The 22,369-nt window shown below is 47.2% G+C and overlaps 1 protein-coding gene across 3 annotated transcripts in view; it reads left to right on the top strand.

Moving 5' to 3' along the window:
- Positions 1-2,773: 2,773 nt before the first annotated feature.
- The window catches only part of LOC140402489 (uncharacterized), a 143,076-nt gene continuing 123,480 nt past the window's right edge, over positions 2,774-22,369 (top strand). Inside the window, exons 1-3 of one of the 3 annotated variants that reach the window (XR_011938144.1) lie at positions 2,774-2,801; positions 12,016-12,138; positions 21,918-22,167. Coding sequence is in view for 2 of the 3 variants with exons in the window: in XM_072490320.1 (XP_072346421.1) it covers positions 12,050-12,138; positions 21,918-22,167 (339 nt within the window). In the remaining variant the exon portion in view is untranslated. The remainder of the gene's footprint in view (positions 2,802-12,015; positions 12,139-21,917; positions 22,168-22,369) is intronic. The other 2 variants (XM_072490320.1, XM_072490321.1) reach the window with 2 other exon arrangements.

Raw genomic sequence — 22,369 nt, 5'->3', positions numbered from 1 at the left:
ATGATTATGTGATATCAACTGCATTTCCCTCATCAACCCTCTCCGTTGCTTTTTCAAAAAAAAATTGTCCATGTCACAATTACCTTTGAGAAGTTTTCTCACCACAGAAATTAAACTGGTCTGCAGTTGCTGGGTTTATTTTTACAGCCTTTTTTGAACAAGGATGTAGGGCATGATTTAGCTGGGAGAAAAAGAGAGTCCCGTTTTGGGCGCGGTTAGCGGGTGTGTTTCTCAGCGCCTGCAGCGCCGAGAACGATCCCGCTATCAAACGGGACACTTTCTGGCCTCGGTGAGGAATGCCCCGCCAAGGCTGCACTTACCTTCATTTCCTGCAGAAGAGATCGGGGCGCCATTTTTAAATGCCGCCCTGATCTCTAGATCGCCCCAACTTAACTGTTAGGGGGTCCTCGAGCCACCATCTCAACCCCCCCCCCCCCTCCTGCACCGACGTCATAAGGGCAGAGCACCCCCGGGCCTGATCCCTGGCAGTGCCAATCTGGCACACAGGCACCTTGGGACTGCCGGGGTTGCAGTGCCAATGTGCCCAGGTGGTGCCTAGTGAGAAACCACCCCTGCCTCCTCCAACCCCCATCCCACCCTCTTACCTTTCTTCAGGGAACCAATGATGACAGCCCGAGTGTATGACTGACAGCAGTCACTGCTTCCGGTGGCACAACCAATGATGGGGAGTTGCGAAAGAGAAACAAGAGGTACAAGATTTATAATCATCTAGATAGGAATAATATGATCAGGGATAGTCAGCATGGCTTTGTAAAGGGTAGGTCATGCCTCACAAACCTTATCGAGTTCTTTGAGAAGGTGACTGAACAGGTAGACGAGGGTAGAGCAGTTGATGTGGTGTATATGGATTTCAGTAAAGCGTTTGATAAGGTTCCCCACGGTAGGCTATTGCAGAAAATACGGAGGCTGGGGATTGAGGGTGATTTAGAGATATGGATCAGAAATTGGCTAGCTGAAAGAAGACAGAGGGTTGTGGTTGATGGGAAATGTTCAGAATGGAGTTAAGTTACAAGTGGCGTACCACAAGGATCTGTTCTGGGGCCGTTGCTGTTTGTCATTTTTATCAATGACCTAGAGGAAGGCGCAGAAGGGTGGGTGAGTAAATTTGCAGACGACACTAAAGTCGGTGGTGTTGTCGACAGTGAGGAAGGATGTAGCAGGTTACAGAGGGACATAGATAAGCTGCAGAGCTGGGCTGAGAGGTGGCAAATGGAGTTTAATGTAGCGAAGTGTGAGGTGATTCACTTTGGAAGGAATAACAGGAATGCGGAATATTTGGCTAATGGTAAAGTTCTTGGAAGTGTGGATGAGCAGAGGGATCTAGGTGTCCATGTACATAGATCCCTGAAACTGATGTCAGAAACCAATCTTTGATTTATGAACTAATTCATAATCATCTGCCATTTCCGCTGCTAATCTCGCAGTTTTAACCCTCTGTTCTTCCACATGAGTTCTCACGACATCAGGAATTGAACTTTTAAACTCCTCCAAAAGTATAATTTCTCTGAGAGATTCATAAGTTTGGTCTATTTTCAAAGCCCTTATCCACCTATCAAAATTACTCTGTTTGAGCCTTTCAAACTCCATGTAGTTTGAAAACTACACATAGATCCACATAGATCCCTGAAAGTTGCCACCCAGGTTCATAGGGTTGTGAAGAAGGCCTATGGAGTGTTGGCCTTTATTGGTAGAGGGATTGAGTTCCGGAGTCGGGAGGTCATGTTGCAGCTGTACAGAACTCTGGTACGGCCGCATTTGGAGTATTGCGTACAGTTCTGGTCACCGTATTATAGGAAGGACGTGGAGGCTTTGGAGCGGGTGCAGAGGAGATTTACCAGGATGTTGCCTGGTATGGAGGGAAAATCTTATGAGGAAAGGCTGATGGACTTGAGGTTGTTTTCGTTGGAGAGAAGAAGGTTAAGAGGAGACTTCATAGAGGCATACAAAATGATCAGGGGGTTAGATAGGGTGGACAGTGAGAGCCTTCTCCCGCGGATGGAAATGGCTGGCACGAGGGGACATAGCTTTAAACTGAGGGGTAATAGATATAGGACAGAGGTCAGAGGTAGGTTCTTTACGCAAAGAGTGGTGTAGCCGTGGAATGCCCTGCCTGCTACAGTAGTGAACTCGCCAACATTGAGGGCATTAAAAGTTTATTGGATAAGCATATGGATGATAATGGCATAGTGTAGGTTAGATGGCTTTTGTTTCGGTGCAACATCGTGGGCCGAAGGGCCTGTACTGCGCTGTATTTGTTCTATGTATGGCAGCATCTGTAGGGAGAGAAAAGAGCTAACGTTTCGAGTCCGATGACTCTGTCAAAGCTGGTGGGCCGGAAAGTCTTTTCTCTCCCTTCAGATGCTGCCAGACCTGCTGAGATTTTCCAGCATTTTCTCTTTTGTTTCAGATTCCAGCATCCGCAGTAATTTGCTTTTATATAACGATGGAGAGTTGTTGGCCTCTGATTGGCTGGAAGCTCGGGAGTGAGATTTGGAATTAAATATCTCGCTCGGAGAAGGCTTGGAATTAAATATCTCGCTCGGAGCTGGGAGCACCGGGGACAGGGTTCCTGCTGCCAGTCAGGGACTTAATTCTTTTGGGGCTCCTGGAGATTGGGTTGGCAGGGGTGCCACAAGTTTTTACTGGCAGATGTAAGGCACCCCACAGCCCTCATTAAATTTTGCCCACTGATTCTGTTCTCTCTCCATGGAAGCTGCTTAGTATTTAGAGCATTTTTTGATTTTTTTTTTTTCAGGAGTTCCAATATCCACAGTATATTGGTAAAGTACATTTGTATAAATATATATTTCAATATCAGCGTCTGTACATCTGTGTGTGTGTATATATATATCTATAGATATATATGTGTGTGTGCATCTATATAATAAATGGGTATATATTAAAATATGTATATGTGTGCATACATTTTTGTGTATATACATCTTTGTAAATATATTTGTATGTATGCGTGCACACACCTCTTAAGATTTTTAATGTGTCTGAATGCATGTATGTAAATATGTTTATGTAAATGCACGTGTGTGTAAATCTGTTCTTCCTGTGTATGCATGCAACTACAATGTAAGGATGCATGTATACTTTGGGTGTGTTTGTGTGTATGCATACGCATGCTTGTGATGCCCACGTCTGTGTGCACACATATCTCTGTCTACCTGTACCTGGGAATGGGTTTGCACTTTTGTGCGTATGCATGTGTGTGTGCATGCACAAGGATATGTGCGTGTACACGCTGGTTTGTGTGCATGTGTGTGCACATATATGTGTGTGTATATATGTAGGAAACCGGGGACCAGTTTAGCTCGTTTGGCTGGACAGCTGGTTCGTGATGTGGAGCGAGGCCACAGCGCGGGTTAAATGCCCGTACCGGCCTTCTCAACCTTGCCCCTCACCTGAGGTGTGGTGACCCTCGGGTTAAATCACCACCAGTCAGCTCTCCCCCTCAAAGGGGAAAGCAGCCGATGGTCATCTGGGACTATAGTGACTTTACTTTATACGGGAGGACACCTCAGAGGGCAGTGAGGCTATATGGGTAGAGATCAGGAATAAGAAGGGTGCAGTCACAATGTTGGGGGTTTACTACAGGCCTCCCAACAGCCAGCGGGAGATAGAGGAGCAGATAGGTCGACAGATTTTGGAAAAGAGTAAAAACAACAGGGTTGTGGTGATGGGAGACTTCCAACTTCCCCAATATTGACTGGGACTCACTTAGTGCCAGGGGCTTAGACGGGGCGGAGTTTGTAAGGAGCATTCAGGAGGGCTTCTTAAAACAATATGTGGACAGTCCAACTAGGGAAGGGGCGGTACTGGACCTGGTATTGGGGAATGAGCCCGGCCAGGTGGTAGATGTTTCAGTAGGGGAGCATTTCGGGAACAGTGACCACAATTCAGTAAGTTTTAAAGTGCTGGTGGACAAGGATAAGAGTGGTCCTAGGATGAATGTGCTAAATTGGGGGAAGGCTAATTATAACAATATTAGGCGGGAACTGAAGAACATAGATTGGGGGCGGATGTTTGAGGGCAAATCAACATCTGACATGTGGGAGGCTTTCAAGTGTCAGTTGAAAGGAATTCAGGACCAGCATGTTCCTGTCAGGAAGAAGGATAAATACGGCAATTTTCGGGAACCTTGGATAACGAGAGATATTGTAGGCCTCGTCAAAAAGAAAAAGGAGGCATTTGTCAGGGCTAAAAGGCTGGGAACAGACTAAGCCTGTGTGGAATATAAGGAAAGTAGGAAGGAACTTAAGCAAGGAGTCAGGAGGGCTAGAAGGGGTCACGAAAAGTCATTGGCAAATAGGGTTAAGGAAAATCCCAAGGCTTTTTACACGTACATAAAAAGCAAGAGGGTAGCCAGGGAAAGGGTTGGCGCACTGAAGGATAGGCAAGGGAATCTATGTGTGGAGCCAGAGGAAATGGGCGAGGGACTAAATGAATACTTTGCATCAGTATTCACCAAAGACAAGAAATTGGTAGATGTTGAGTCTGGAGAAGGGTGTGTAGATAGCCTGGGTCACATTGAGATCCAAAAAGACGAGGTGTTGGGTGTCTTAAAAAATATTAAGGTAGATAAGTCCCCAGGATCTACCCCAGAATACTGAAGGAGGCTGGAGAGGAAATTGCTGAGGCCTTGACAGAAATCTTTGGATCCTCACTGTCTTCAGGTGATGTCCAAGAGGATAGCCAATGTTGTTCCTCTGTTTAAGAAGGGTAGCAAGGATAATCCAGTGAACTACAGGCCGGTGAGCCTTACTTCAGTGGTAGGGAAATTACTGGAGAGAATTCTTCGAGACCGGATCTACTCCATTTGGAAGCAAATGGACGTATTAGTGAGAGGCAGCATGGTTTTGTGAAGGCGAGGTCGTGTCTCACTAATTTGATAGAGTTTTTTGAGGAGGTCACAAAGATGATTGATACAGGTAGGGCAGTGGATATTGTCTATATGGACTTCAGTAAGGCCTTTGACAAGGTCCCTCATGGTAGACTAGTACAAACGGTGAAGTCACACGGGATCAGGGGTGAGCTGGCAAGGTGGATACAGAACTGGCTAGGTCATAGAAGGCAGAGAGTAGCAATGGAAGGATGCTTTTCTAATTGGAGGGCGGTGACCAGTGGTGTTCCGCAGGAATCAGTGCTGGGACCATTGCTGTTTGTAGTATATATAAATGATTTGGAGGAAAATGTAACTGGTCTGATTAGGAAGTTTGCAGACGACACAAAGGTTAGTGGAATTGCGGATAGCGATGAGGACTGTCAGAGGATCCAGCAGGATTTAGATTGTTTGGAGACTTGGGCGGAGAGATGGTAGATGGTGTTTAATCCGGACAAATGTGAGGTAATGCATTTTGGAAGGTCTAATGCAGGTAGGGAATATACAGTGAATGGTAGAACCCTCAAGAGTATTGAAAGTCAGAGAGATCTAGGAGTACAGGTCCACAGGTCACTGAAAGGGGCAACACAGGTGGAGAAGGTAGTCAAGAAGGCATACGGCATGCTTGCCTTCATTGGCCGGGGCATTGAGTATAAGAATTAGCAAGTCATGTTGCAGCTGTATAGAACCTTAGTTAGGCCACACTTGGAGTATAGTGTTCAATTCTGGTCGCCACACTATCAGAAGGATGTGGAGGCTTTAGAGAGGGTGCAGAAGAGATTTACCAGAATGTAGCCTGGTATGGAGGGCATTAGCTATGAGGAGCGGTTGAATAAACTCGGTTTGTTCTCACTGGAACGACGGAGGTTGAAGGGCGACCTGATAGAGGTATACAAAATTATGAGGGGCATAGACAGAGTGGATAGTCAGAGGCTTTTCCCCAGGGTAGAGGGGTCAATTACTAGGGGGCATAGGTTTAAGGTGCGAGGGGCAAGGTTTAGAGTAGATGTACGAGGCAAGTTTCTTACACAGAGGGTAGTGGGTGCCTGGAACTTGCTACCGGAGGAGGTGGTGGAAGCAGGGATGATAGTGACATTTAAGGGGCACCTTGACAAATGCATGAATAGGATGGGAATAGAGGGATACGGACCCAGGAAGTGGAGAAGATTGTAGTCGGGCAGCATGGTCGGCACGGGCCGAAGGGCCTGTTCTTTGTTCTTGTTCTAGTTAAGCATCAATGTGTATGTAATTCCATATGTATTTGTATATATTATAGTATAGCGACATAGACCCAAGAATATAGAAACGTATACGCATTGTTATAACCTGCCTGCTTACCATTGGCTGGGGACTAATGACAATCCCACAATCCTATGGGAGTATGAGCTTCCCCAATGAGGGGGGCGGAGAAATCATTAGCAGACTCCCTATATAAATAAAGCTGGCCAGTTTGGAACCAGCAGGAAGGAGTGCGCAGCAAGCGAAGTTGCTGCTGCTGTTGTATATATATGATATTGTAAATAAATGTTATTACTTTGTATCCGTAAAACTCGTGCTGATTTCTTCGTGGCCCTCACAAAACTGGCGACGAGGGTTAAAGTGAATAGCTGTCTACACTGCTGAAGCCACCTCCCTGGATTTTTGTTGGATACAGGTTGGAAGTTTTCTATTACACCATGCCTCTGTACGGACGTTTGGATGTTTTTGATGCTGCGCTGGAAAGCTGGAACCAGTACGCACAACGGATACGTTACTATTTCCGGGCAAACAATATCACCGAAAATGAGCGCCAGGTGGTCATATTTCTCACCGCCTGCGGCCCGCATACGTTTGGGGAGATTAGGAGCCTTACGTACCCAGCTACGCCGGACACCAAACCGTTTGATGAACTTGTGAATATAGTGGGGCAACATTTTAACCCAACCCCGTCCACGATAGTCCAGTGTTACCGGTTTAGTACCGCTGAGAGGACCCCTGGAGAATCCCTAGCCGATTTTCTATCCAGGCTACGCAGGATTGCGGAGTACTGTGACTATGGTGAGACATTGTCAGAAATGTTACGCGACCGTTTGGTTTGCGGTATTAACAATGCGGCCACCCAGAGAAAGTTGTTAGCTGAGCCAACATTGACTCAACAAAAGAGCGCAGAACGAGGAGTGCTGGAGCTACAGGGAATGGAAGTGCATGCCTTGGGGCGCAACCCCTTCCATCCGAAAAGGACCCCCCGCACTCCTGCGGTACCTTGGGCGAGGCAACGTCCGGACCGACGCCAGTGGCCGTCGGGCATTCCTCCCCGAAGGGAGCCTTCTCCAGGTCCAATGGATGAGGAGCCATGTCCGTGTCAGACTTGTAGGCGCCGACCCCGTCGCGGACGGCGGTCCTGGGGGCGTAGCCGTCCCGACCAAAACTAAGACCAGCCCAGGGGCCGTACCTTCCATGTGGATGAACCTGCGGCGGCGACTACTGAGGACGTGGAGACGGAGGACGACTGCCTGCAGCTGCATTGTGTGGCAGCTCCCCGTGTGGCCCCCATTAAGGTGACCGTACGGGTCAATGGCCACCCGCTTGAGATGGAGTTGGACACTGGCGCAGCGGTCTCCGTGATCGCCCAGAGGACATTCGACCGCATCAAGCAGGGTATACAGACCCTTACATTAACCGACTCACAGGCCAGGTTGGCCACCTACACGGGGGAACCACTGGACATTGCAGGAACTACAATGACCCCTGTTGTTTATGGACGCCAGGAGGGGCGTTTCCCACTTATCGTGGTGCGTGGCCTTGGGCCCAGCCTGTTGGGTCGGGACTGGTTGCGCCATTTGCGGTTGCAATGGCAGCACATCCTCCAAACAGTTTCTGAAGGGTTGACTGAGGTGCTAGGACGATACCCAGATGTATTCCAGCCTGGTTTGGGGAAAATAAAAGGGGCCGTAGCCCGTATCCAAGTCGAACCAGGAGCCACGCCGCGCTATTTCCGGGCGCACCCGGTGCCTTACGCCTTGCTCGAGAAGGTAGAAGGGGAGCTCACTCATTTGGAGAGTTTGGGTATTATCAGGTCCGTCCGTTTTGCTGACTGGGCAGCACCAATTGTACCTGTAATGAAGCCAGATGCCACAGTTTGCTTGTGTGGCTGCTATAAACTTACAGTGAATACGGCTTCCCGAGTCGACCGATATCCAATGCCTCGCATAGAGGATCTCTACGCGAAGCTTGCAGGTGGACTCTCGTTCACAAAATTAGATATGAGTCACGCCTACCTGCAGTTGGAGCTGGACCCTGCCTCCCGACCATATGTAACGATTAATACACACCGGGGCCTGTATGAATATACACGGTTGCCCTTTGGAGTATCCTCTGCCTGCGCAATGTTTCAACGTGTTATGGAGGGCATTGTGAGAGGTTTACCATGTGTTGCTGTCTACTTCGATGACGTTTGGATTACAGGGACGTCGGAGCAGGAACATTTGGAAAATCTGGAGGCTGTCCTTAGACGCCTTTCGGAGGCTGGAGTCCGTTTACGTCGCACAAAGTGCGTATTTCAGGCAAAGGAAGTAGTTTACCTAGGTCATCGGGTGGACCGCGAAGGTCTGCACCCCGTCGCAGAGAAGGTGCGTGCAATTCAACATGCCCCCGCCCCGACTGACACTTCGCATCTTCGTTCTTTTCGCGGCCTCGTAAACTATTACGGGAAGTTCCTCCCCAATCTGGCAACTACGCTGGCCCCGTTGCATTTTCTGCTGAAGAAAAATCACACCTGGGTTTGGGTTCAGCCGCAAGAAACCGCTTTCCGACGAGTAAAACAACAACTGTCGTTGTCTGGGTTACTAACTCGCTATGATCCTGGAAAGCCTTTGCTCGTCACATGTGATGCATCCCCGTATGGTATTGGGGCCGTCCTGTCCCACAAGATGGAGAACGGGGCCGAGCGACCGATAGTTTTCGCCTCCCGCACATTGACTGCAGCGGAGAAAAAGTACGCGCAGATCGAGAAGGAGGGCCTGGCAGTGGTTTTTGCGGTGAAACGCTTCCACCAGTACGTGTATGGCCGCCATTTCACTATCGTGACTGATCATAAGCCTCTGCTGGGACTTTTCAGAGAGGATAAGCCAATACCGCCCATTGCTTCCGCATGGATCCAGCGCTGGGCTTTGTTGCTTGCTGCATACGAGTATTCTCTGGAGCACAAACCAGGTACGCAGATAGCAAATGCCGACGCACTGAGCCGATTGCCTTTATCGACCGGCCCATGTTGATCCCCATGACCGGTGAGGTGGTTGCAACCCTAAATTTTATGGACACCTTGCCTGTCACGGCATCACAGATCCGTGAGTGGACCCAGACGGAGCCAGTCCTGTCAAAGGTTCGGCACATAGTCCTGTATGGTGGGCTGCATAGACAGCTCCCAGGCGAGTTGCGGGCATTTTCCTCCAAGCTGTCAGAATTCAGCGTGGAAGACGGCATCCTCTTGTGGGGGACGGGTGTGATTGTCCCGGAAAAAGGCCAGGAGCTGATACTAACAGACTTGCACAATGGGCATCCAGGTGTGACCAAAATGAAAATGTTGGCCCGGAGTTATGTCTGGTGGCCAGGCCTCGACACCGACATTGAGAAGGTGGCCCAAAACTGCTCCATTTGCAAGAGCATCAGAAGCGTCCGCCGGCCGCGCCCCTACATCACTGGGAATGGCCAGGGTGGCCTTGGGCACGCTTGCATGCAGATTTCGCAGGCCCTTTTCAAGGATCCATGTTCCTTCTAGTAATTGACGCCCAGTCTAAATGGCTAGAGGTACATAAGATGTAGGGGACAACATCCTGCGCAACAATTGAAAAGGTGCGTTTGTCCTTTAGTACGCATGGCCTCCCCGAGGTGCTGGTCACGGATAACGGCACTCCATTCACGAGTGAGGAGTTAGCGAGGTTCACGAGATGAACGGCATACACTATATCCGCACTGCCCCTTACCACCCGGCTTCAAATGGGTTGGCAGAGCGCGCAGTGCAGACATTCAAAAGAGGCCTAAAGAAGCAGTCTTCCGGATCAATGGGCACGAGTCTGGCTCGCTTTTTGTTTACGTATAGGACAACCCCCCATGCGGTGACTGGGGTAGCTCCCGCAGAACTCCTAATGGGCCTGAGACTTCACACCCCCCTTAGTATGGTTTTCCCGGACGTTGGCGCAAAAGTACGCCGCACACAAGAACGGCAGGGACCCAGTATTCGTTCGGAATTTTGCTGGTGGTGCCCAGTGGGTTCCTGGTATAATCTTTCACCAAACGGGCCCTATATCTTACCAGGTGCAAGCCCAGGGTCGTCTCCAGCGCAAACATGTAGACCACGTTCGGTCCAGAAGACTATCCCCTCCCCCGGAGCTCATTTCTACAGCCGCAGAGACCAGAGACAAGGGAAGGTAGTCCTCACAATCTTCCACTGGTGCCTCACTCGAAGCCTGCGCATGTCGTTACAGAACCGAATGGAGATAGAGGCGCTGACATGACGGAGGCAGCAGACTCTGACTCTGAGATGGAGGCACAGGATGCATCAGAGGGGGAATCCTTGGGCCCACGGGCCGTGGATGTACAACCGTTACGCCGTTCATCACGGAAGCGCCAGTCTCCGTCTCGTTACACGCTGCCCGATCCAGCGCCTTGTGCAAATGGTGTCCGGTCTGTGGCAAAACGAGTCCGACGCCCTCCTTCGCCAGGGTCTTTGGTGGATTCCTTGGACTTTGGTGGGGGGAGGGATGTTATAACCTGCCTGCTTATCATTGGCTGGGACTAATGACAATCCCACAATGCTGTGGGAGTCTGAGCTTCCCCAATGAAAGGGTGGCGGGGGGGGGGGGGGGGGGGGGGGAGAGAGAAATCATTAGCAAACTCCCTATATAAATAAAGCTGGCCAGTTTGGAACCAGCAGGAAGGAGTGAGCAGCAAGCGAAGTTGCTGCTGCTGTTGTATACATATGTTATTGTAAATAAATGTTATTTCTTTGTATCCTTAAAACTCGTGCTGGATTCTTCGTGGCCCTCACAAAGGGTATGTCTATGCGTAAACGTGAGTGTATATATATATATTCACTTATACACGTACAAATGTATATGTAGATGCGTGTGTGCATGTACTGTTTACCTACTTGGATGTGATGGTATTGGTAAATGCACCAAAGATACGCTCTAGATGCTGATTGGATGGGTTAAAACATACTTTTGCTGCAAGAAATAAACTCTAGCAAGAGTAAACATTATTTCAGAACCACACAGGACGGGACAGCGTCAGTCTAAATTTTCAGCTGCACAGCCGCAATGTCCAGGAGGTTTGAAATAAGAAGAGTACCACCAAGCAGGCCTGGCAGGCGCCGGAATGTGGCGACTAGGGGCTTTTCACAGTAACTTCATTTGAAGCCTACTTGTGACAATAAGCAATTTTCATTCATTCAGCAGCTGTTAAGAGAGGAACTGCTAACATTTCAAGCCCAATGTGACTTTTCTGAGTTTTTCCAGCACTTTGTCTTTATTTCAGATCTCCGGCATTAGAAATATTTTGCTTTTATGTCTTGGAGGTTGTAAGTTTAAAAAAATATTTAGAGTACCCAATTATTTTTTTCCAATTAAGGGGCAATTTAATGTGGCCAATCCACCTAACCTGCACATCTTTGGGTTGTGGGGGTGAGACCCACGCAGACACGAGGAGAATGTGCAAACTCCACACGGGCAGTGCCCCAGGGGCCGGGACCGAACCCGGGTCCTTGGCGCTGTGAGGCAGCAGTGCTAACCACTGTGCCGCCCGGCGGAGATTGTAAGTTATAATGATAATTTGGCTGGAATTCTCCGTTCATTACGATTCACATTTCCCACCGGCAGCGCACCCCCGCCAGTGGACTACCTGGCGGTGTGGGGTAGTTACAATGGGAAATCCCATTGACAAGCGGCGGGAAGATAGAATCCCGCCGCCAGAGAACGGCGCATGGCCGAGAAACACGCGGCTGGCGGGTCGGGGAATGCAGCCCTTAGTCATTCATATTGTGAGAACGATCCTGATGTTACCGTATTTCTTTCTCCTAGAGAATTAATGTCATTGAAAGTAAGAACCTGCGTTTCCTTTGTAATCCACAGACAAATAGAAATCCCGGCAGCGTTAGACTCTTCCATGCTTGCTTTTGCAGCTGAATCATTCACAGAAGACAGGACTGGGCTGGATGCTGAGTCTCCATTTCTTCAATATCAGCCAACAGCTGGGTAATAAATTAAACTTAATGCTATTATCACATTATTCTCCCCTCCCCATACCACTTTTATCAGGCACGATGTGTAAAAGGACCATTGTCACGAGGGACTGCAATGCTCAAATAACATTTCTTCTTTGTTACTTTTTAAATTGAAGAATTGTTCCGCAGAAGCCTAAGAGTCACCGTCTGCAAGCCTCTCACTAAGCAGATGATAATGAGTCTGGGTTTAAAAATCCACTGGGAATGGGATACTTTCAAAAACACTGTCTGAAGTGATTGCTTGCCATTATTTATCTTGCCTTGTGTGCTGGTGCTTGTTAAACTGTTCACCGTGTCCAGTGTATAAACGTGTGTCAGAATAATTTGATTAGATGGAATTCTTAGAAGTATTCTGCCCTGCTGCATCTAAAAGCACTTACAAGTTTTTTTGATCCAATCCTTGGGGAACCCGAGTTAACATCAGGGAAAATCCCTTCAACCCTACAGTGCCTTGACCAAGTGGCCGTTCTTCATTGTGCGCCAGATACTGATTGTCATTATGCTACCTAACTGTAGAGGCCTATGATGCTCCTGCGCCTGCTCTAACCTTTCACATGCACTTTTCAACAGCAGTTACCCGATAGGAGTAGGGAACAGGACCCTTCTTAGATGTTTCCTCTACATAATCCAGTGTTGAGATCACTTGCAGCAACCTGACCATTGCACCATCATGTCAAATGAGCTAGCACTCAAAGGGTTTAGATATAGTAAATAAGGAGCAACTGATTCCAAAGGCTGAAGGCTCGATAATTAGAGGGCAGAGTTTCAATGCAAAAGAACTCGTTTCCATAAACAGCAATTGATTCTAGGTCAGTTGTTAATTTTAAATCTGAGATAGGTAAACTTTTATTAAGACTATAAGACATAGGAGCGGAAGTAAGGCCATTCGGCCCATCAAGTCCACTCCACCATTCAATCATGGCTGATTTCAACTCCATTTACCCGCTCTCGCTCCATAGCCCTTAATTCCTCGAGAAATCAAGAATTTATCAACTTCTGTCTTAAAGACACTCAACGTCCCGGCCTCCACCGCCCTCTGTGGCAATGAATTCCACAGACCCACCACTCTCTGGCTGAAGAAATTTCTCCTCATCTCTGTTCTAAAGTGACACCCTTTTATTCTAAGGCTGTGCCCCCGGGTCCTAGTCTCCCCTGCTAATGGAAACAACTTCCCTACGTCCACTCTATCTAAGCCATTCATTATCTTGTAAGTTTCTATTAGATCTCCCCTCAACCTCCTAAACTCCAATGAATATAATCCCAGGATCCTCAGACATTCCTGGGATCATCCGTATGAATCTCCGCTGGACCCGCTCCAGTGCCAGTATGTCCTTCCTGAGGTGTGGGGCCCAAAAGTGCTCACAGTATTCTAAATGGGGCCTAACTAGTGCTTTATCAAGCTTCAGAAGTACATCCCTGCTTTTATATTCCAAGCCTCTTGAGATGAATGACAACATTGCATTTGCTTTCTTAATTACAGACTCAACCTGCAAGTTAACCTTTAGAGAATCCTGGACTAGGACTCCCAAGTCCCTTTGCACTTCAGCATTATGAATTTTGTCACCGTTTAGAAAATAGTCCATGCCTCTATTCTTTTTTCCAAAGTGCAAGACCTCGCACTTGCCCAAGTTGAATTTCATCGGCCATTTCTTGGACCACTCTCCTAAACTGTCTAAATCTTTCTGCAGCCTCCCCACCTCCTCAATACTACCTGCCCCTCTACCTATCTTTGTATCATCGGCAAACTTAGCCAGAATGCCCCCAGTCCCGTCATCTAGATCGTCAATATATAAAGAGAACAGCTGTGGCCCCAACGCTGAACCCTGCGGGATACCACTCGTCACCGGTTGCCATTCCGAAAAAGAACCTTTTATCCCAACTCTCTGTCTTCTGCCTGACAGCCAATCGTCAATCCATGTTAGTACCTTGCCTCGAATACCATGGGCCCTTATTTTACTCAGCAGTCTCCCGTGAGGCACCTTATCAAAGGCCTTTTGGAAGTCAAGATAGATAACATCTATTGGCTCTCCTTGGTCTAACCTATTTGTTATCTCTTCAAAGAACTCTTAACAGGTTTGTCAGGCATGACCTCCCCTTACTAAATCCATGCTGACTTGTCCTAATCCGACCCGGCACTTCCAAGAATTTAGAAATCTCATCCTTAACGATGGATTCTAGAATCTTGCCAACAACCGAGGTTAGGCTAATTAGCCTATAATTTTCCATCTTTTTTCTTGTTCCCTTCTTGAACAGGGGGGTTACAACAGCGATTTTCCAATCCTCTGGTACTTTCCCTGACTCCAGTGACTTTTGAAAGATCATAACTAACGCCTCCACTATTTATTCAGCTATCTCCTTCAGAACTCTAGGATGTAGCCCATCTGCGCCCGGAGATTTATCAATTTTTAGACCTCTTAGTTTCTCTAGCACTTTCTCCTTTGTGATGGCTACCATATTCAACTCTGCCCCCTGACTCTCCTGAATTGTTGGGATATTATTCATGTCTTCTACTGTACTTATTTAGTTCCTCAAAGTACTTATTTAGTTCCTCAGCTATTTCCTTGTCTCCCAACACTAGATTACCAGCGTCATTTTGGAGAGGCCCAATGTCTACTTTTGCCTCCCGTTTGTTTTTAATGTATTTAAAGAAACTTTTACTGTCATTCCTAATGTTACTGGCTAGTCTACCTTCATATTTGATCCTCTCTTTCCTTATTTCTCTCTTTGTTATCCTCTGTTTGTTTTTGTAGCCTTCCCAATCTTCTGACTTCCCACTACTCTTTGCCACATTACAGGCTTTCTCTTTTGCTTTGATGCATTCCCTGACTTCCTTTGTCAGCCATGGCTGCCTAATCCCCCCTCTGATAACCTTTCTTTTCTTTGGGATGAACCTCTGTACTGTGTCCTCAATTACTCCCAGAAACTCCTGCCATTGCTGTTCTACTGTCTTTCCCACTAGGCTCTGCTCCCAGTCGATTTTCCTCCCACATGCCCCTGTAGTTACCTTTATTTAACTGTAACACCTTTACATCTGATTCTACCTTCTTTCTTTCAAATTGGAGATTGAATTCTACCATATTATGATCACTGCCTCCTAAGTGTTCCCTTACTTTAAGATCTTTAATCAAGTCTGGCTCATTACATAACACTAAGTCCAGAATGGCCTGTTCCCTCGTGGGCTCCATCACAAGCTGTTCCAAAAAGCCCTCCTGTAAACATTCAATGAATTCCCTTTCCTTGGGTCCACTGGCAGCATTATTTACCCAGTCCACCTGCATATTGAAGTCCCCCATGATCACTGTGACCTTGCCTTTCTGACATGCACTTTCTATTTCGTGGTGCATTTTGTGCCCCTGGTCCTGACCACTGTTAGGAGGCCTGTACATAACTCCCATTATGTTTTTTTTGCCTTTGTGGTTCCTCAACTCTACCCACACAGACTCCACATCATCTGACCCTATGTCGTTTAGTGCTATTGATTTAATTTCATTCCTAATTAACAAGGCAACCCTGCCCCCTCTGCCCACCTCTCTGTCTTTTTGATAGGTTGTGAATCCCTGGATGTTTAAATGCCAGTCCTGAATCCCCTGCAACCACGTCTCTGTGATGCCTACCACATCATACCTGCCAGTCACAATCTGGGCCACAAGCTCATCTACCTTGTTCCGTACACTGCGCGCATTTAAATATAGCACCTTTAATTCTCTATTGACCGTCCCTTTTTGTTTTCTTAGTGTGGTGGACCTTGGTTTACTGAGCCTTTCCATACATATTTTGTGAGATGGGGACTATCGTAACCTCTCCTGAGTTCTGTCTTTTTGTGCTTTTTTGTATTCCGAAGCAGCTACGCTTCCCACTGATTACTTCACCTCTTGGTTCCCTGACTTTCCCTTCCCCCCCCAATCTCTAGTTTAAAGTCCTATTGACCACACTATTTACTCTTTTCGCCAGAACACTGGTCCCAGCTCGGTTCAGGTGGAGACCATCCCAATGGTATAGGTCCCCCCTGTCCCAAAACTGATACCAGTGTCCCATGAAAAGGAACCCCTCTTTCCCACACCACTCTTTCAGCCACGTGTTAACTTCCCTTATTCTTTCCTCCCTATGCCAATTTGCACATGGCTCGGGAAGTAATCCGGAGATTATGACCATTGAGGACCTGTTTTTTAATTTGAATCCTAGCTCTTTATAATCTGTAAACAGGTCCTCTTTCCTAGACTTGCCCATGTTGTTGGTACCGACATGGACCACAACAACTGGATCCTCCCCCTCCGTCTCCAGTATCCTTTTAAGCCGGTCAGCGATGTCCCGCACCCTAGCAGCCGGGTGGCACGGTGGTTAGCACCGCTGCCTCACGGCGCCGAGGACCCGGGTTCGATCCCGGCCCTGGGTCACTCTCCGTGTGGAGCTTGTACATTCTCCCCGTGTCTGCGTGAGTCTCATCCCCACATCCCAAAGCTGTGCAGGGTAGATGGTTCGCCAACGCTAAATTGCTCCTTAATTGGCATTTTTTAACATTTATTAAGCAACGGTATTAAGGGACATGGGCTAAAGGCAGGTATATGGAGTTAGGCCACAGATCAGCCATGATCTCATTGAATGGCAGAGCAGGCTCGAGGGGCTGAATGGCCTCCTGTTCCTATAAACAGAAGCGATGCTCAGAAAAGCTTTTTATTGCAAAAAGTGGTTAGGATTTGGGTTGTATTGCTTAGTTGGATGGTGGATACAGATTGAATAGTCACCTTCAAAAAGGAAATAGATAAAATGATTGAAAGAGAAAAATAATTACATGGATATAAAGAAAGCGTCACTGACTCGCTCTTTGAAAGGGCTGGTACTGACCTGATGGGCTGACTAGCCTCCTGTCCAAGATTCTAAAGGCAAGAAAGGACCCCACACAGTATTAACACTTTGACAATAATTAATTTACTGTCCTTATATTTTCTCGAGTTAAATTTATTACTATTCACAATTTTTATGGACTTTTTCAGTTCACATCATAATCTTTGGAACTATTTTTCCTTTAGGATCTTGGTCAGGAAAATATCCATTCAATGTAGCACATAATTACAAAATGAGTACAGTCAATGGGCTGGATTCTCCGTCGGCGGGATCCTCCGTTTCGCCGACAGCCGGCGCATTCACCCCCATGGGTTTCCCGACAGCGTGGGGGTGCCCGCTTTGGGAAGCCCCATTGGCCGGCTGCCAGGATAGAGGGTCCCACTGCCGGCGGGGGTGCGCTTCACCAGAAAGCGGGTGCTGCGGAACGGAGGAACCCGCCCTATGTCTTTGAGACAGAAGGTAAGCTACCAAGGCATATAAGCCTAGAAATTGGAATTTTCATTATTGAGCTATGAAATTCCACAATCCACTATTTTGATGAAAGGATGAAGCCATTTAAAGAAATTACATGTTAAGGATTGATGAATGAGACAATCACAATCAAAGAACACTTGGAATAAGATTGATTTAATGCTGATGTTGCTGACCCATGATTTTATTTGTTGCTCATTTGTAGGGTATAAGTCACAGTCCACAGATCTTCGTAATGCATTCTCCATACATAAGAACGTCTCTATATTAAGTTGAGATCTTGCTCAGGCAAGTGGAAGTCTGAGGCTGGCATGCTGTGACTCGCCCATCATAGAAACTGCATGACATATGGAATTGCCTAAGAGTGGGAAGTGCGTGTGGTTGTGGGAGTCGGTTAGCTCAGTTGCCTGGACGGCTGGTTTGCGATGCACAGCGACGCCAACAGCAAGGGTTCAATTCCTGTACTGACTGAGGTTATCCGTGAAGGCCCGTCCTTGCCCGTCGTCTGAGGTGTGGTGACCCGCGGGTTAAATCACCAGCAGTCAGCTCTCTCTCAAAAGGGGAGAACAGCCTATGGCGACTTAAATGTGAACATATATAAAACATTTTTGTTATTTCAGTCTTGACAAATGAATGACAGTGTTCCAGGGTGAGTGTGTTGGGAAAAAATAAAGGGACCATGCTGAATTTCCCCATAGTGTCCAAAGGTTAGGTGGGGATAGGGCAGGAGATTGGGCTTAGTAAGGTGGTCTTTCAGAGGGTTGGTGCAGACTCGATGAGCCGAATGGTCTCCTGCTCTGTAGGCATTCTATGACTAGGCATGATGGCAACTCAGTGGGCGGTGGGGTCTCGGAGACAATTGGAGCCCCCTGGGTGGTCAAGGACAGGGCAGGTTACTACGCTAGCACTCCCCCTGGTACCTGGGCACCCTAGCACGTGTACCTAGTTGGCACTGCGAGGAGCATTTCCCAGGTGCTAGGTGTGTGGGGTTCCTCAAGCTCACTTAGAGATTGAGGCACCCTTTCAAAATGGCGCCCCGATCTCTGAGGAGCTGGTCTAAACGTGGGCTAGACCGGGGAGAACCTCCCCAAGGCCCAAAACAACGAGCAAGTGTGGGTGAATACTGGTCTGGACCTCACCCAAAAAGCCAGAGAGAAGCACCCCGCCAAATTTGCCCAAAATGACACATTCAAATCGCGTTCAAAGTCTATTGGTAATGGAGAGCAATCCTTGTGTGGTAGCAAAGGGTGGAACATCTCCAAAGAGGTTTAACTGGTCAGAAAACTTTGTACAAGGGAAATATGAAATAAAACAGGAAATACACAGCAGATCCATTGGCAGCTATAGAGGGAAACAATAGATTATTAATACTTTGGATGTATAATCTTTCACTCCGAACCAAATAAAGAGTACACTCCCCATAACATTTGTCGTTTCCCTTTTCTCATTTCACAGCAAAGAACAAAGAGAGAGAACAAAGAAACATTACAGCACAGGAACAGGCCCTTTGGCCCTCCAGGCCTGCGCTGATCCAGATCCTCTATCTAAAACTGTGCCTATTTTCTAAGGATCTGTATCCCTCTGCTCCCTGCCCATTCATGTATCTGTCTAGCATGGGCTGTTTAGCACAGGGCTAAATCGCTGGCTTTGAAAGCAGACCAAGGCAGGCCAGCTGCACGGTTCAATTCCCGTAACAGCCTCCCCGAACAGGCGCCGGAATGTGGTGACTAGGGGCTTGTCACAGTAACTTCATTTGAAGCCTACTTGTGACAAGCAAATTTCATTTTTCATTTAATTTCTAGATACATCTTAAATGACGCTATCGTGCCTGCCTCTACCACCTCCGCCAGCAATGCGTTCCAGGCACCCACCACCCTCTGCGTAAAGAACTTTCCACGCATATGTCCATTAAACTCCCTTAAATCTCCTTTAACCAGCAGATCAGTCAGCATCCATAAGTCCTGTTTCTTCTGTTTTCATTCCAAATAGGTCTGAGGAGTTGGATGGAATTGTATAATTTTTTTGACCAAATGTCAACTGAGGCGTAAAAAGCGGTGTGTAGCCCACCTCTTCCACTGCCAGCATTTCCCGCCATATCTTTTGACACTCAGTCAAAAGAAATCCCGGAGGCGGGTCCCACAGTGTCACGGAATGAGCCCGTCCTGCCAGAATCCTCAGCTTTCAAGGTCACCCTGATCTACAATGAAAATTTAAAAAGCAGTATTCCTGCTTGCCGTAAATGGGGGCGGAGAATCCCTGCAGTAAAGTTAAGATAATTAACCTGCATGTCCTGGTACAAGATTGTTCAGGAAACAGGTTTTCAGCGGCTAGAGTATCATACGTCAACACTCAATTTCAATGTTGCCAACACTAAAAATCTGGTGAACAATACATTGATTTTGGTATTTTTAATGCAAGCATTTGATGAGGGTATAAGAGAAGGGATTATTTATTTTCAAATCCTATAGCTCAGAAGATCGCTATTCAGCGTGTTTGCACCAACTCTTTTTTTTTAAATTTAGAGTACCCAATTCATTTTTTCCAATTAAGGGACAATTTAGTGTGGCCAATCCACCTAACCTGCACATCTTTGGGTTGTGGGGTGAGGATGCACTATAGAAAGCATCCTATCGGGCTGCATCACAGCCTGGTATGGCAACTGCACGGCCCAGGACCGCAAGAAACTTCAGAGAGTCGTGAACACCGCCCAGTCTATCACACGAACCTGCCTCCCATCCATTGACTCCATCTACACCTCCCGCTGCCTGGGGAAAGCGGGCAGCATAATCAAAGATCCCTCCCACCCGGCTTACTCACTCTTCCAACTTCTTCCATCGGGCAGCAGATACAGAAGTCTGAGAACACGCACGAACAGACTCAAAAACAGCTTCTTCCCCACTGTCACCAGACTCCTAAATGACCCTCTTATGGACTGACCTCATTAACACTACACCCTGTATGCTTCATCCGATGCCAGTGCTTATGTTGTGTTGCCCTATTATGTATTTTCTTTTCTTCCCATGTACTTAATGATCTGTTGAACTGCTCGGAGAAAAATACTTTTCACTGTACCTCGGTACACGTGACAATAAACAAATCCAATCCAATCCAACCCACGCAAACATGGGGAGAATGTGCAAACTCCACACGCACAGTGCCCCAGGGCCGGGATGGAACCTGGGACCTCGGCGCCGTGAGGCAGCAGTGCTATCCACTGCGCCACCATGCTGCTCATTTGCACCAACTCTTTGAAAGCTGATCAATTTTGTCCTGCGCCAAGTTCTTTCCCCAAAACCTTGCAAATTAGTCCTATTCAAGCACTTATCTAATTGACTTTTGAAATTTCCTAAGGAAATCTGCTCCTCCAATATTCTCGGACCGTGCATTCCAGATCTCAACAACTCTGTGGAAATAAAGTTTCAGAATTTCGCCTCCACTTTTCCAATTGTTTAACTCTGTGACCTCTGGCTCACCGACCCATTTGTCATCTCCCCTGAACCTTCTCTACCCTAAGCCGAATAATCTTAGCTTCTCCAATCTGTCTGTGTAATTGGAGTCCACCACCACCCCTGGTATCATCTAGCTAAACCTCCTCTTCACCTTCTCCAAAGCCTTAACATCCTTACTAAAGCATGATGCTCCGAATTATGCAGAACACTCCAGCTGGGGACTTTATTCTGTAAATGCTTAGCATGACATCCTTGTTTTTGTGTTAAATGCCTCGATTTACAAAACCAAGTTTCCCATGCACTCCTGCCCCTTCTCCCCCCCTTATCAACTTTCCCCTCTTTGTTGATAGGCATCCGTAGCTCCTTCTGCACTGGCAAGCACAACCCTCCTCCACCCGCCCAACCTTTTCGGTTAGATTGCACTTCCTCTCCATCTTGTTCCACCCAAAGTACATCATGTCACCCTTCTCTGCCTTCTTTGTGTCAGTCTGCCCATTCTATCAACCTGCCTGCATTCTCTTATAGTCTGCACACTTTAAAACTTGTGCTCTCCACATCAAACCCTAGGTCAACTATATATAACAAAAGCAACGGATCTAATATCAATTCCTGGAAAACCCTACTGCCTGCTTCTCTCTAATCAGAAAAAACATTCTGAGCTCAGCTCGTGGTTGTAGGCAGAACCCAAGGGTCCAATATTGTCTGATCGCCTCACTAAACTTTGAAGTCCGAATATCATTCTCAAGTATTCCATCCAAATATGTTAATTCCTATTGTCCAGATTTTTGTTGACATTTCCGTATCAACATTTCCCATTAACTGCTTCCATCAGATGTTGAGTTGGCTTCTAAGTGGTTTCCAGGGCCAAGTTTCTAAAGTCTCTCTTCCAGCTCCATTGCCACCGCATATATGAAAAAGAAATTGCGCTCATCGCTGACCTTTAGGCAACACCACTGAAATTTCTTAGATGTTGTAAATTTCTTTCCAGCTATGCCGCAGCACATACTGACACTGAGGTGGAGAAGGACGAAGAGCAGGACAGCGATTTGGTGCAGGTTCTCGATTTCTCCCCTGCTCTGGAACCAGAACCGGAGACTGGGTCTGTGCAATCCTTGATATCGCCAGAAACCGATCAGAGTGAAATGAGTGCCCTGCTGGAAGAGGTAGACAGGCTACATGTTGGAAGCAATGAGGAACAAGAACAAGGATTCAAAGTCCTTTTAGATAATAAAAATAAGGTACAATTAGTGCAAATCTTTGTCACACAATTATTACTGAAGCAAACCAACTTGCAATTATGTAGAAAACTTCCAGGAAACAGTGTGCTGGGCAAATAGCTTTAGAGTTCATAATTATGACCCTAATTCTTGTAATTTGGTTGTACAGCGCATAGTGGCTATGTTGCTGAAGCGGTAATTCTCTCACAGGGCAGAGCCATGA

Source organism: Scyliorhinus torazame, chromosome 25, assembly GCF_047496885.1.
Source record: "Scyliorhinus torazame isolate Kashiwa2021f chromosome 25, sScyTor2.1, whole genome shotgun sequence".
NCBI lineage: Eukaryota > Metazoa > Chordata > Chondrichthyes > Carcharhiniformes > Scyliorhinidae > Scyliorhinus > Scyliorhinus torazame.
The sequence above is the reverse complement of the archived record's forward strand: the minus strand, read 5'-3'. Positions and strand labels throughout refer to the sequence as shown.